The sequence below is a fragment of the Pygoscelis adeliae genome, unplaced genomic scaffold (assembly GCF_000699105.1).
Source record: "Pygoscelis adeliae isolate BGI_AS28 unplaced genomic scaffold, ASM69910v1 Scaffold298, whole genome shotgun sequence".
Lineage (NCBI taxonomy): Eukaryota > Metazoa > Chordata > Aves > Sphenisciformes > Spheniscidae > Pygoscelis > Pygoscelis adeliae.
In genome coordinates this window covers 3122579-3137400 of record NW_008825303.1, presented here as the reverse complement: position 1 = coordinate 3137400, position 14822 = coordinate 3122579, and the positions used below count along the sequence as shown (strand labels likewise).

General features: G+C 36.0%; 1 protein-coding gene across 1 annotated transcript in view; it reads left to right on the top strand.

Annotated features, from left to right (window-relative positions):
- SCAPER (S-phase cyclin A-associated protein in the ER) overlaps positions 1-14822 on the top strand; it is a 258080-nt gene that overhangs the window by 98336 nt on the left and 144922 nt on the right. The window contains exons 4-5 of the mRNA XM_009330071.1: positions 2568-2638; positions 8809-9006. Of these exons, the coding sequence (XP_009328346.1) occupies positions 2568-2638; positions 8809-9006 (269 nt within the window). The remainder of the gene's footprint in view (positions 1-2567; positions 2639-8808; positions 9007-14822) is intronic.

Here is a 14822-nt window from a genome sequence, read left to right as displayed (position 1 = left end):
TCTGATGATGAACAGTGTCAAAGGCACTGAAACAACACATGCAGTTGATCTCCGCCATAGCGAGAACAGCAATGAGGGCTGCTATAAATTACTGAATTTAAAGGCGATTCCCACATTTCTCATATCAGCAAAACTATCCAAAAGAGAGAGATGAGAGAAATGATTATTGAGATTGTTCGTATAAAAGATTTTGAAAATAGTTTATCAATGGCTTTTTTTTGGAGATATTAGCACCTTAGCTTTTTGTGACAGGAAGTCTTCACAAATCATAAACTCTGTGTGCTTCATATTTAATTACCAGACAGAGAGGAAATGGACTTCGAGTGTAAAATACGACTGTAGCTCCCTGAATGCCGCAAAACTTTGCTACCGTATATATTTCACATTGGCAACTTAATAGCGAGTGAGATTATAATCTTTGGTTGCTATTGTTCTTTCCTTAAAATTCAGTAAATTCCTAGCAGATAATGCCCTTTATATGTTACTGAATTCCTATGTGTCTCGTAGCAATGCTAGTATTGTATAGTTACATACCGGTAGTCACTGAACATATGCATAATCATTGAGCAGTGCTCTTGTGTTATCGCTACTTATGAATATAAAAGTACAAAAGCAGAAAGGAAGACATCTAATAACCAGAGGCATTTTTTGGAAGGAAAAGACTAGTAAAGCTCGGGAATGTGGCTGCTGCTGAAAGACAAAACTTTTTGGCCCATACACCTTAAGAAAAAATCAGTCCCTGCCACACGTTATTTGCTTTTAAGTTTGCAAAACTTGGTTTTTACCTAAGTTTTGTTTTCTCTAAGTGTCTGCCTTTATATAGAAAGTGCCTGAAAATTTGCTTTTGTCTTTACGGGGGACTTGCTCAGACATTTCCCAGTTCTTAGATGATGGATTAGTATTTTTTTTTTTGTAGAACCTAAAGAGACCGCAACTTTTTTTTGTGTTCATCTGCCCTTTTTTAATTTTAACATACCTTATTTGTTTGTAAGCCTTTTCACTGTGCAAGTTCTGTATGCCGTTGTGTTCAAAATCTTGTCTTTGCAGAATGTAAATCATCTCAGAAGAGAGTCTTTGGTGATTGAAATATTTCCATTATCATAATTCTGATACGGAACTGATCCACAGTTTAAGCTTTTTAGTGAATAGGAAGTTTTTATACATATGGTAGCTGAATCAAATTTTTTCCTGGATGCTGCTAAATTGAGTTCAATATATTAATTTGAACCTGTTGTTTTGGCTAATGTGGCATTTAAAAAAATAATAATCAAGCAAATAATTTTTAATTTGTTTTAAAATTAAAGGCCTTGTTCCCTGGAATAGCCAACGATGCAAACCAGCTGTACAACTGCTTGATTAAGACAGGATTACAGCTGCTTTACATAACCAGAGCAATGTAAAACAGCTGGACTGTGTTAGGAAATTTGGCCTAAGAACCGTTAAAAACTCAGCTGGACAATTCTGAAATTCAAGAATGATCGCCATGGTCTAGGAAGGAACTATATTCAACTAATGCATTTATTTGCTTGACTTCATCCAGCTAAATAATCTTGAAATTTTTACTTAGATGTAATCTGTGCTAGAGAGTACTCTTGCCATAGTTAGTATTTTGTCTCACTTGCTTACATTTTTGGTAATTGGATCTTCTGATTTTCATGTTGCGCAAGTTAGATACTAAGTTGGAGGAATAAAACTTAAAATTAAAATATTATATTTTCTTAAATTACTCGTGAGCAAATCTCAAAGATTAAGTGCAAACATGTCAGGTAGGTCTAGACTGACACAAATTTACCTATGCAAAGATAACTCTTAGTCAGTTAAGAAATTGCCACCACCACAGCACTGAGACCTGTAATCATCCTTTCTGACTGTGAGAATTTAAACTGATTTTGGAAGCATAGTTGCTGAAGTCACTTCATATAAGCGGTGGAGGGAGACAGGTACATTTGAGAAGACATTTCAGATCATAAGGGGTCTGACTCATGCTCTGTGAAAGTTTTTCTGTCTTCCTTTCGCTACCTAAATGTAGGTGAACTAAATCCAGTCCCAAGTTCTGTTTTTCCCCATCTTTCTTGGCAGAAAATACGTAAATCTACTTACGTATTTTGAATGTACGTTGTTTGAACAGTTTGAGAAAAACTAAATTATTACATTTGTGTTTCCTAAGAAAGATATTCCTTGTTTTAATTCTGTAATATCTGATTGAACAGTCATTCAAGAGCAGGCTTTTATTTTTAATCTATATAGAAAACCAGTATCATATTTGACATGTAGATTGTAATGATATGATTTTGAGAGGCCCTGAGCACTTAAAGGTAGGCTATCTTTGTTGAATGAAGTCTGTAATCCTTGCCTTTCTTTTTAATTTTCTTCATTTTCTGTGTGTTTTCTGGCATTGTCCACATCCTGAACTGTGGAATATCTATTTGGAATATACAGTTTTACAAACCTCTTAGCTCGTAAATTGTGCCTATATCAGTGCACTTCAAGATGGGAGATGTGCATTTTAGGATGCTCTATCTAATTAACATTGTTATTGTTGATTAAAACAGTTGCTTCTTCCACAGGAAAATCAAAATGGCAAGCTGGTGGAAAAACAAAGAGGGTGACTCAAGGAGCACACAAGACGGCAAAACAGGTACCTGCTCATTTTTTATTTTGGTTATGACATAAAATTTACAACATAAAAATGTTTTGTGATAGCAGTGATACATTATTGGCTGAATAATACATACATAAAACTGTGCACACATGTATTTTTAAAGCATACAAGTTTCAAAGTCAAGTATTCAGAAGTTAAAAAATGCCAGAATGTAGGTTATCTTCCTCAACCTTTACTTTTGTCATTTCCTAACCTCTGGACGCATGACTTTTTGGCATTAAAATTATTTTAAGGGAAGGTGCTGTTCAACAATAAAATGATACAGGTTATTTTTCCTATAAGCATGCTATTTATACAAATGCTACCTTTCTGCCCAATTTCTGATTGAAGGAAATGCTTTATTTCCTGACCTCCTGTGTTAATGGCTGAAGACTTTTGGTTTAAAATTTCAATATCTCCTATTTTGGAAAAGGTAGTCCAGGTGAGTAAAATCTCTGAGAGTTATGACTGGAAAGCAAGTGCGAATGAGAAGTGTCAAGAAGAAACTGCTCTTATTTTTATTCATGTTTTTTCTGTGTGAGTGACAATCTTTATTACATTAATAAAGTAATACCTCAGTTTTTCCTCATGTTTAATATTTTTAACGGTTGCTTTTCTTTCATTAATGGATTTAGCTATTAGTATGGCTTTAGCCATTTAGTATTTTGAGACAGTCTGTCAGATTTTGATAATATGGCATATTGAAGACGCTATTTTTTGAAAAAAGAAAAAATGTTCTGCTTTCAGAGAGATGTGTTTGCATCTTTAAAACATAGGCATGTTATTTTCCTAATTTACTTTAGCAGCTATTAATTTAGTTCAGCAGCTGTTAAGCTTGTGTTCTCTCTTCACGTACTAGTATGTTACAAACACTGTGTATCCTGGTTTTCTTGTTCTGTGAAGGTGGAATTCCACTGATGTAGTTGAGGCTCACTGTAAGGGTTTACCCTCAGAACCTTTTGGGTAAGAGGAACATGCTACATAGTTTGGGTTCTGTCTATTTAGTCACTTGGGATTATGTAAATAGTGAGTTTTCAGGAAAATACTTGCTTGTTATTCAGTGGCTCTGTGTGGGATTGCTATACTAAAACTATATTGTAGGAGTGTAGTGCGTTCCTAGTGGGTACAATTAAGGTTTGAAATGGACTGCTGAGTGTCTGTGCATCTTGGCACTTCAATTTGGCATTCAGCACCTTTATTTCTACTGCATTTCAGACACTGGATACTGCTGTAAATTGGTGGCTTTTTTGTTACTTTTGTTAAGCCTTCAGTTGTAATTTTCTTTTGCATATAAATGGGCCACTAATCTCAAGAAAATAAACTTACAAGAACTCTTTCGTATGATCTTATCAACCTCATCTTCCTCTCGGTAGGGTGCTGGCAAATCTACGTTCGATAGATTTTGGCATCCTGAGAATAAATATACACTTCATACTTTCCAGAACTCCCAAGGCAAGTTACTGAAACCATTTTGGAAAAAAAAGAGATTCACTTTTAACGTCATTTTCATCATCGACACTGAGTTACTTGAGATGTAAGAAGGAATATTCCCATGCTTTTTAACTTCAAAGGCACAAAAGCTTTACCTTTTCTGCAATTGAAGGTTTGAACTATCACTACGAGTGAGATAACATGAACTAGCCCCTCTGAATCTTTGCTGTTGTTGGGTGGATTTTGTTGTTCTAGTGAGGACAAGCTTCAGTGTAGGCCTGCTAGATCGTGTCTGTATAAGCCATCATCACACTTTGGATAAACATGCATATTATTTGAGGGTGGAGGGGAGGCCAAGGCAAACTATTTTTTGGTGTGTTTCTAAACACTGTAATTTTTTTTTTTTTTTTGGTAATGTGCGATGGTCTGCAAAGCTGTTGAACACAGATTAAATTTTGAATAAGTGTATTGTTAAAGGCTAAGGGATCTGAGATCACTTAGAAGATTCAAAAGTAAGTACTTATATCCAGTTAAGAATGACGTGTAGAAGTTTGCAGGATTGGAGCTTTAGAACTCTGCTCAGGAAAAACTTAATTCTGTATCCTTGTGTCTTGTCAGTGGAAAGAGGCTTACGCCTGAACTACTAACCAAAGTGAAAAATCTGCTAAGAGTTAGTTGGAAGCACTAGGCACAAGGCTGTAGGTGGATTTTATGTGGCTTGGGTATAGCTCCATCTTGGTGAACATGTGGGATTGTTGCCTTATCTTTCTTCAGACTACACTCTTAGAAATATTTTGTCCTGTGCCCATATGTTCCCTCTGAATACCAGAGAGATCGAGAGATGATCATCCCTGGAAATTGAGTTTCACTGTTGCATCACTCTCAACCTCAGCATGACACTGAAAAATATGATCTGGTCAAAAGTACATACTTCTAATAAATACTGTTTAATTAAAACTTAATCCCAGGAAGGATGAATAAGAATAATAAAGCTGTAGCTGTACCTCAGCACAGAAACTACAGTCTTGAAAAGCCTGTACCTAATCCAGCATTTTGTGCTTTTCACAGTGAAAGGCTAGTTTGATTCATTAGAAAATTCACTTACATGCTTACAGGTGAAGATTCTGCAGAACGTTATACAGATGAACTCAGAAATCCTGGTAAATTTTTGGTGCTTGCGTTAAACGTTTGTATAGAATATAACAGTCTGTATAAAATAGTAGTAGTATCTTTATATTAAAAGTAATCTTTGCTGCAACTCTTAAATTTAAGTGAGTACTGGCTTTCATTTCAGTAAAGTTGGTGGCAGTCAAACTTGATGAAGTTTGAAAATAGCTTGCTGAGTTTGATCTTTTTTCATGGAATTCCTGGAGACTGAAGTGCCAAACATGGGACGCAGTTTGGATTCTTCTCTGAAAATTGACTTCCGTTACCTAGAGTGGCAGATACCAGGCTGTGACAAATTCAAATGTACAGTTAGAACTGACTTGTATAGGGAACTTAAAATATTATTTCCATTAACTAACTGCCAACTTAATGCTTACCTGCTTGTTTGATTGTGTTTACAAGAAATTTGGTAGTTTAGGGATTTGCGTCCTTTCAAAGGCGTTCTACTGGAATATGAGTAGCTGTAAATGTTGCTTAGGTTTTACTTAGACGCTGGAACTGCCAGAACTTACAGTAGTTAACACGGTTCAACACGCTGTTTTCCAAAGTAAAATATGGCTGACATATAAGAAAGATGATAAATGGATGCCAAATATAGTAGATGGATAACATTTATTGCTAATTATCAAAACATATTCCACGACACTGTCTTAAAGATAGATTTGAAAATGCATTTTTCAAATAGTGGAAATTATGCATGGTTCCCATTCCAAAACAACTGATCCTCTATATTAACAATATTAGCTGAACGAGTAGAAACCTAATCACTTCACCAAAGTCACATTTTATAAATACAGGCAGCAGAAGGTAACACTGTTATTTTAATATAGCTATTTATGATTCCGTAGTTAAGGTTATGTCATTATAAACTGTATTTTAAAGGAGCTGTAAATTAGCCAGTATAAGCTTTGCTTTAAAGGTTTATATACAAGGCCTCAGCTAAGGAGCATCTTTTCTCCAAGCTGTTCTTTAAGAGGTGACTCTTATGTCATAGAAGAAAAAATATGAAATACTCTGGCATATGAAACCCTTCTGAAATTCCTGTTCGTTGGTTGTTTATGACATGCATCTTTTCTGAACATGTCTCTCGTGCATGCATTAACCGGGGTTCATCTGGAGTACACTTAGAGCATTTTGAGATATACGTAAGGGTAGCAGAGATGTTAGTGTGATTGTAGTAAATCAGGTTCCTATTCTTCCTCTTCTTACAGAAAAATTAGAATCTGAACACAAACGCAGGTGAGAGCATAACCATTTTGACAGCCCTGTGTCTACCTCCCTAATTACAAAGCGGAATTTGCTGTGTTTAATGCCGTGTGGTACAGGTAGTCAGAGCACTGGGGGGAATAAGCAGGCTGGAACCCAGAGAGAGGCTACCAAAGAAACAGAGCTCTGGAATCTACTAAACAGTTTGGCAGGTTTTATCTTCATGTCAGGGTTTAGTTCTCTTGTAATAGGAGGCTGTGTTTATGGGGTGAATTTATCAAACAGGCCCCTAAAATCTAGAGAAGAAAGGCATTTATATTCTTAAATGCAATGATTGAAAAATCATTTGGTTATTGCCTGCTTTCCCATTCTGTAATTTGAGCACAAGAAATACGAGTTCATTTACGTGTTTCCTAAACATGCAGGGAACTTCTTGTAGCTTAGGCACAATTTGTTGGAATTCAAGAGGAATCCACAAAAACCAAAGATCCTCTTAAGGAGAAAGAGGAGAATTTTCTCTAGACTTTGTACAATCTTTGGGTCTCTATTCTATATATTTCATCATAAAACTATTATTACAGCTCTTCCTTAAAAGTACTTTCATTGATAAGTCCATCCAAAACTATGCTACAGTCCTGATTACCTTATGTTGCCTGTGGTCTAAAATGACACTTCTATAAGAATTCTCTGTCTCCAAGTATAAACTTACCTGCCATTAAACTAATCTTTTGGTACAAAGAAATAATGTTTCCCAGCTTTTTACATAGGGAACAAAAAGGCTTGAATCCCAGTCAATTGTTCTGCTACTTACGGTATTTCTAGTTAAGTGATAAGATATTCTAATTATAAGCTTTGTGTACTGGCTTGTGCAATGCTGGTTTTGATTGTACTTACCAAAAATAGAGTTTTTTAGAATGGAATTTTGCAGTAAATCCCTACAAGTGTCCTCCAGTGAGAATTGATTTTCTGGAGATCTGTGCCACAGTGGACCAATGCATGAAAAATGCATTAAAGGTGCTATTAAAATGAATGCATTAATGAAAAAAATAAACAACCCCAAACTAACAACCCAGACTATTGTAGCATGTAGCGAATACCTCCATCACAAAATGGCACACAGTTGGGTGTCACTTTGGGTTTACTGGAGGTGCTTTGTCCACCCTGGCTACTATGGAATGCAGAAGCTTATAGAAGTCTGGCATGGTAGCAGGATTTTTCTGTTTGTTTTTTGTTGTGGGAGAGAATTTCAGGTTTAATAAGTACAGTGGCATGGGGCCAAGTGCTGGTTTGGTATTTTCAGTCAAATAGGCATGCTTCAGAACCCTTTGGAATATCATGTGCAGATAAGTGACCGTATATCTCTGTCAAGGAGACATAACCCTGTATGAGTGACTAAGCTGAATGCACAAGGTCAACAGATATATGACACTGAGGTGGCATAACAGTGCTTCCAAGTAGGTATGTAGTGATTCCTGTCTGTGCCAGCATTTGTGAAGACAGTTGGATGTTCTCCCTCTGCTTCCATCACATTTAGCATATTGGCAGTTCTCTGCATCTGTGCAGCAAAGTAGTACTAGATCAATTAGCCTGCATATTAACACTAAAAGTCAAACAACAGAATTGTTGTAGTTAAAGCTGTTAAATTACAGCTTAAAGCAGCATGAAGACGCTTTCAGACTTGGTGTAAGGAGGAGCAACTTGGTTCATTGGCACAGCACTTGCACTGGGTTGAATTGAGCTTGCAATGTTAACAACATGGCGAGTGGAAATCTTAGTACAAGTAGTCTTCTAAATTGTGAAAGCTTCCTTTCCTAACTAATTCAGTGCTTGCTGGCATCTCCTCTGCAGTGTAGCCATAACATATCCATCAAAGGGCTAGCCACATCAGCATTTCACTGACATTAATGCTCATGTATTAGAATGAGGGTTTAAAAACGATGAAGTCATATGTAATGTCTTGGTAATAGAATTTAACTGTGATGCAACATTGCTGGTGTGATTATTAGTAAAATGTTGTTTTCATCTCTGGATGCACATACTTGTCAGAATAAGTAATACAGGATATGTAATTAGAAAATGTAACTTTCCAATGTGCTAAGAGGCAGAATATCTTGTACTGTTGTGCAATGTGAATGTTGGGTTATAAATGTCAAAGAAACAGAATCTATTTCTACATAGCTGCTGCATATATTTAAGATAAGGAGGTGTGTTTTAAAAATCTCAAGTCAGTGGAGTGATGTAGTCTTCAGGGAAAAATTTCTTCTTTACAAATGTTTGAATATGTTGAAAAAATGTGTTGAGCCCAGCCGCTTACTGTACTTCTGTTTGTTGTTTTCCTTCTCCATTGTATCTTGTTTTTTCAGAGCACTACCATAGACTGTAAATTAACATCAGCAGCAGCTGGAGATAAAAACTTTGACAAAAGCCCAACAAAAACAAGACAGCCTCGAAAAGTTGATCTGCGAGCTCGATACTGGGCATTTCTTTTTGACAATCTCAGACGGGCAGTTGATGAAATCTATGTTACCTGTGAATCGGATCAGAGTGTAGTGGAATGCAAGGTAAGTCTTCAGCTGTTCTTTGCGTGTTGTCACATGGCTCTTATTGTGGAGGAACTGGAGCTTCAGAAACATGTTACTTTTTGTATTTAGTGAAGGCCTGTAAATAGGAAAACTGATGGCATATTTATTCAGATTTAAGAAGATGCTTTCATCTTAGGCAGTGACTAATTTTTGAAGTGTATAAAACTTGTAGTGATGTACATAATGTTATTAGATCTCAGGTTTTTGGTGAAATCAGTTTTTGCTTATTGAGTTCTGATTTTGTTAATTTTCTGACTAAACACTGATTTATTCATTTTTCTCCTGTAACGTTCTTTACTGTAGGTGGCACTGTTGCGATTCAGCCTTTTTCACCTTTGTTTGCTTCCTGTTAAATGGCTTAATTTTGCGTTGCTCCCTTTTTGCAGTGGTAGTTATCGCTCCTCTAATTCTCTCTGTGGTGTTAAGGAAGTGATTAGTGGTCAAGCGTAAACAATTGTCTGGTTGGGATGTCACTGTAAGGTGCGCTTCCTAATTCCGAATAACCTGTGTTTGTAATAGCTTGTGCATCTGTTTTACGTTTTATGATGATTTTCTAGTAGATCCGTAGGAAGACCGTTGTCATTTAATAAAAATCACTCATTCTTTAGGAACAGAACTTATTGCAAGCATTAAGAGAAGCCAGAAGAATACGTTATAAAAGAAATGTTAAAGATACTACTTCTGTTTTCATATTAAACATGGCTGAAAACTCAACACATTCTGGAAATGATTATCTAATCACTGTAAAAAAATTACATATATCAATTTAAGTACACTTTTTTCTTATCATATGCATCTAGTTCTCTGCTGTAATCAGACACGGCCAAATTGACTTTGAGATTAGCGTACAAATACATTTCATTGAAAGCAGGTTTGAAAACTGAACAGTAGCTAGAGGCTTCCAAATCGCTGGTTGGTCTAACGCAATTTAACATTTTGTTACTGAACTGTCTTCCTGCTCAGGAAACTTCTTTGGAGAATTTTTTGGTTTAAGAAAATCAGTCAGCCTTGCATTGTAATTAGATTACCATTTTAAACTTTTGTGACTGAAAGAACAGAAGCGTATTTGTATCATTATCACATATTTTGGGGGTTAGATATCATTCAGCATTTTAATCGTGCTACTTGATCTGTTCTCGGATGGAGATATTACATAGCCTAAGTGAAAAGTCTTCATTTTAGTGGATGCTTGACAATGATGTATGTATTTGTGTGTATCAGATTACTTGTTTGCAAAACAGGGTTGGAAAAAACCAAAAATGAGTAAACAGGGGAGTCCAATGTCATGTGTCGTAGAACTTATGTAACATTCACGTTGCGTTTACCTTTTAAAAGATCTTTTCTTCTCAGCACAAAACAGTGCCTTACCTGAGTAGCTAGAATATGTGTTTGTGCTATGGTCTATTGTTTGTGAGATTTTCTTTTAAAGGTTACTGTTAAATGATGAAGATTACTCTTTTCACAAATTACTAAAATTTCTGTTAATTAAGCTATATGAAGTATATAACTCTTGAGTCTTGCAAATATTTTTTACTAATAAGGTTTCACTTTTATAAATTCTATTGATTGTCATTATTTATTTTGTGGTGGTTATTGTTGACAGATACAGTCCAGTTTCTACCAGAGGGTGAAGCTGTCAATGTGTTCTAGCTAATCACTCGCTTCAAAGGACAGCAGTTAAGATATTCTGCTGTGAGTGCTTTACATACCTCTTAATAGATAGGCATATAACATTTTTGGTGCTACATACATAGGCTTCAACTAGGGAGTGATCAAACTCGTCATTAGTGTGGAGGTATGTTTTGATTTTGGATGGAATATTAGTGATAATGAACAACAGATCCTTGTGGAAACCGCAACTCTTCCTCACCTCTGATCCTGAAAAGCTAGTGCTTGCTGCCCTCCCATCAACTGAAGTACCTTGTCTAAGTGCAGCTTTCATATTATGGAATATACAGAAAGTGTTTACTGTAGTACCTCAACCTTTTAGGGGTTCATAAATTAAAATCATGATCTAGACTCAGAGTTCAGTTGGCAAACAATATTTGAAAGGTACTCATAGAATCATAGAATCATTAAGGTTGGAAAAGACCTCTAAGATCATCGAGTCCAACCGTCAACCCAACACCACCATGCCCACTAATGTGACACTGTTTCAAGAATTCATGTAGCTTAGTAGAAGGCCTATGTCCTGCCTGAAAATAGCTTAACTCAGTCTTTAGTTTGATCATTACAGTTTGTCTCATTACATTGCGACTCAGTTCAGGTAAATAATCATCACTCGCTTATCTAAAACACTTACTTGCTTTATTGCCTTGGCTTTGGTAGTCCTATACACGTTGCTATCATGTTACTCCCGAGCACCAAGTTTCATGCTTTGTATTGACTGTTCTGATCGTGCCTGGTCAGATCTTGCAAGATCTCTGGTCGTGCCTTTTCTTGCTACTTGAAAATGTTAAAGCAATGAACAGAATCTAGATTCCCTGTTTTGTGTCAGCTTGGGTGTCCATAGTTGCAGGAAAGACGGCTGTAGCAAGGTTCTGCGTGTTATTCCAGGGATGGCTCCAACCGCTTGAATGTGCAGGATTGGGAGGATGCAAAGTGATTTTATGCCTCTGAATGAGGCATATATGAATAATGTCATAATATGAGGTGTCATATGAATTCTCTGTGGTCTAACAAGGTATCTCCCTAACTCCGCTATCTTCGGTAGAATACCAATAATGCAGATGTGGCATGGCAAAATACATTAAGCTTCATTGGCAGGAAAATAATGTCTATAATGTGTATAATCTTTTTCTTAGGCTTTTGGACTTAGGAGGACAGGTTTAATGCAGTCGTACCACGTGTCTTATCTGTCCTTGTATATCCATGATTTTCCGTCATCCCTGCCATGACTTCTAATATCAGTGGACCAATTTAAATTAATTTAGTCATTATAGATTTCATGAGAGTAGGTGACTAGCTTGGAAGAAGACATCCTGTTAAGGTTCACATTGCAGAAAAAACTGCCACTCAATCTTTGTTAGACACCAGGGAATTCAGAGGGAGAACAAGAGAACATGAATGTACCAACTGAGGGAAGAGGGATCGTGTGTGTGGTTATTTTTTGTGTTGTTGTTGTTGTTTTTTTTTAATAAGAATTAATTGAAGTGCATGTCATTATGTGATTTCTGGTACCAGAGAAACCAGTAAGGAGATCATGGGAAAACAGGCTCCGCTAGACCCACAATTTGCAGAACGACTTAGGCCTTTTTTGCTTGGTGGTTTGTTGTGGCATGTTGGTTAGTTGATTGGTTTGGTTTTTTCTTTCTCTTTGGGCAGGAGGAGTTCAGCTAATTCTTTGCTTTTTCCATTTTTATGTATGGCAGTACTGGTCTTCTGAATATTTTAATTTTAAGATGAAAATTCCATTTTTACTAAAGCTCATTCTAAAAATGAGAATGGATTAGCTTCATTTTTATGCTGTTCTTTGCAAACTTTTCTATACTACATAGAAAAGTATCTAGTGGTTAAAATGTTACAAGAGATACCAACAAACACAGCAGCTCAGTTGAAAATGGTTAAGGTATTTCTGCCATACCTGAAGAACTGAGATGATTTTGACAAATGCCACTTTTTTCTATTTACTTTCCAAACTCATTTGACAGAATATCTTGTTAGCTCTTTTCATGAAGTGCCATTTTTATTTTTACTACTAGACATATGTGGGAAACAATATTAAATAAGGAACCAAAATGGTTAAACTGTTAACCTTTCCTTCTTTGTTTTTTTTAAGTGGGATTTTGAAAAATCCTTTTTATTAAGATAAATCCATGTTATCAAAAACGTCCTTAATTTCAACTTTTTAAGTGATACCTCCTCAAACTTATGTCTTGGTCAAATGGGCATGTGCTGTTCTATTTAAACATTTCAGTTGTATAAAGATTGTCTTAAAAGAAGACCCGTGTAGAAATGAAATGCGACAACTTCTGGCATTTAAAACCTTCAGATTAACCTGGTATAGAAGTGGGTTGTTTTGGGTTTTTTTTTTTGTACCTTTTGCTCTTTTGTAGTCTTACAAGTTGGTATAGTTTTATTGATTACGTTGTCACTGAAGATAATGTTTGATGCTCCTGAATTGGAAAGGGCTCTAGTGGCTGGTTGTGGTTGAAACTGCAGACGGAAGGGCTGCGGTAAGGATACAAACAGTGGAAATGTGTGTAAGAGGATCCGGTGGTTGTGTGTATTTTCTCTCAGCTTTGGGCACTGCTGAAGCTGGTATTTTGCTAGTGATTTGGAATTGAGAACTCTCAAATCATGTATATAGGTATATAGATATGGCTTTGATGCTTCATATAGAAAGATATAATGAACATGGCTGAATTATTTCTAAAACAAAAAAGGATTCTCGAGTTCAAGCATCATCTTACTGTACATAAATCCGTTTGTGCAATAGTGATAGAGATTAGATATATTCTAATAGATTTGGCTATAACCTTCAACATTTCAAAATGCGAATTGTATGTTCTATACATTAGCTAGGTTTCTGTGTGTCTAATATTTATATGAATGTTTTACTACCTGCTATTTTCTAGGCTTGGGTGACAAGCTTAGGCAGAAAAGAATTAGTAATGCCTTTAAATCTCTTTCTGTATACTAAAAGGAATTAAGCCCAAAATTATTTGTGGATGGAGGAAGGCAGATTCTGTAGTCAATTTTGGACAATGGACGCAGAGAAATGCGTCTTCTGCTGCTATTCTTTTATGGTCTTCAGGTGTCTCAACAACTGAGTTATATACACACACGTGTATATTTATATAAAATTATAAAAAAAACTGCACCACATGCTTATTTAAAACTCATATTAATAGAGTTTGGGCAACTGGATCCAGCAGCTAAGGATACAGTAAGTCTACAAAAACCTCAAACTACTTTAGATTTAATAGTTGGGGTTTTTTCCTCCTAGGATCAATTAATGGCTTCAGCTGATTTTTTTCCTTTCAAAAAAGCTGTAAATTATTTATTATGTAAAATTATTTATTATGTAAAAATTTAGTTTTATATTCTTTTTAAGTTGCTCTTTAGCATTACTTAATGCTTGTACAAACTTTTGTCTTTCCACCTAGCATTACTTGTTGATATATTTCTATAAGGTTTTGGCAAGGGTAGTTTCTCTCCTTGTTTCTAATGCTTACAGATACATTCTTAAAGCAGTCTACCTTGAGAGTAGTTCAGTGAAAACAGTTTCATTCTGCTTGAGACACTTATTCCCTCTTATAACATGGAAAATTCAGCAATGAAGTTCAGTTGTTCTGATTCTCATAGACAGCACAAGATACTCTGAAGACGTGGGTAAAGCCTTTCCCTTAAAAGACTTGACATGTTGCATGATGTTATTATGTGAAAGAACCAGCTGAAATAACTTTAGTTAAGGCCTTCCAATTAGGGTGTTATCTGTGAGAGAGTTCAAGTTGATTGAAGACCTCCCAGAAGGAGAGAGGAAGTTACTTCATTAGGGTCTCTTGCTGAGAATGCCTTGTGAGGGCTGGTTTTGGTTCCGGGTATGCTAATTCCAATGATTTCAATCTATGCGTGCAGGCTGAGACCTGTGGTCATCCACTCTGGTTATTACTGGCTTTTAAGACAGCCAAGAAAATAAAACTGTTTCTAAATGTGTTGGAGCTGAAGGTAGAAAAAACAAGATTTTCCTAACTTCAGTGAAAAGGAAATCTGCAATAATTCAGTATAATGGTCAAGTTGATCCAAACAGGATCTTGATCCTATTTTCACTGGTAAGAGCCAATTCAACTCTG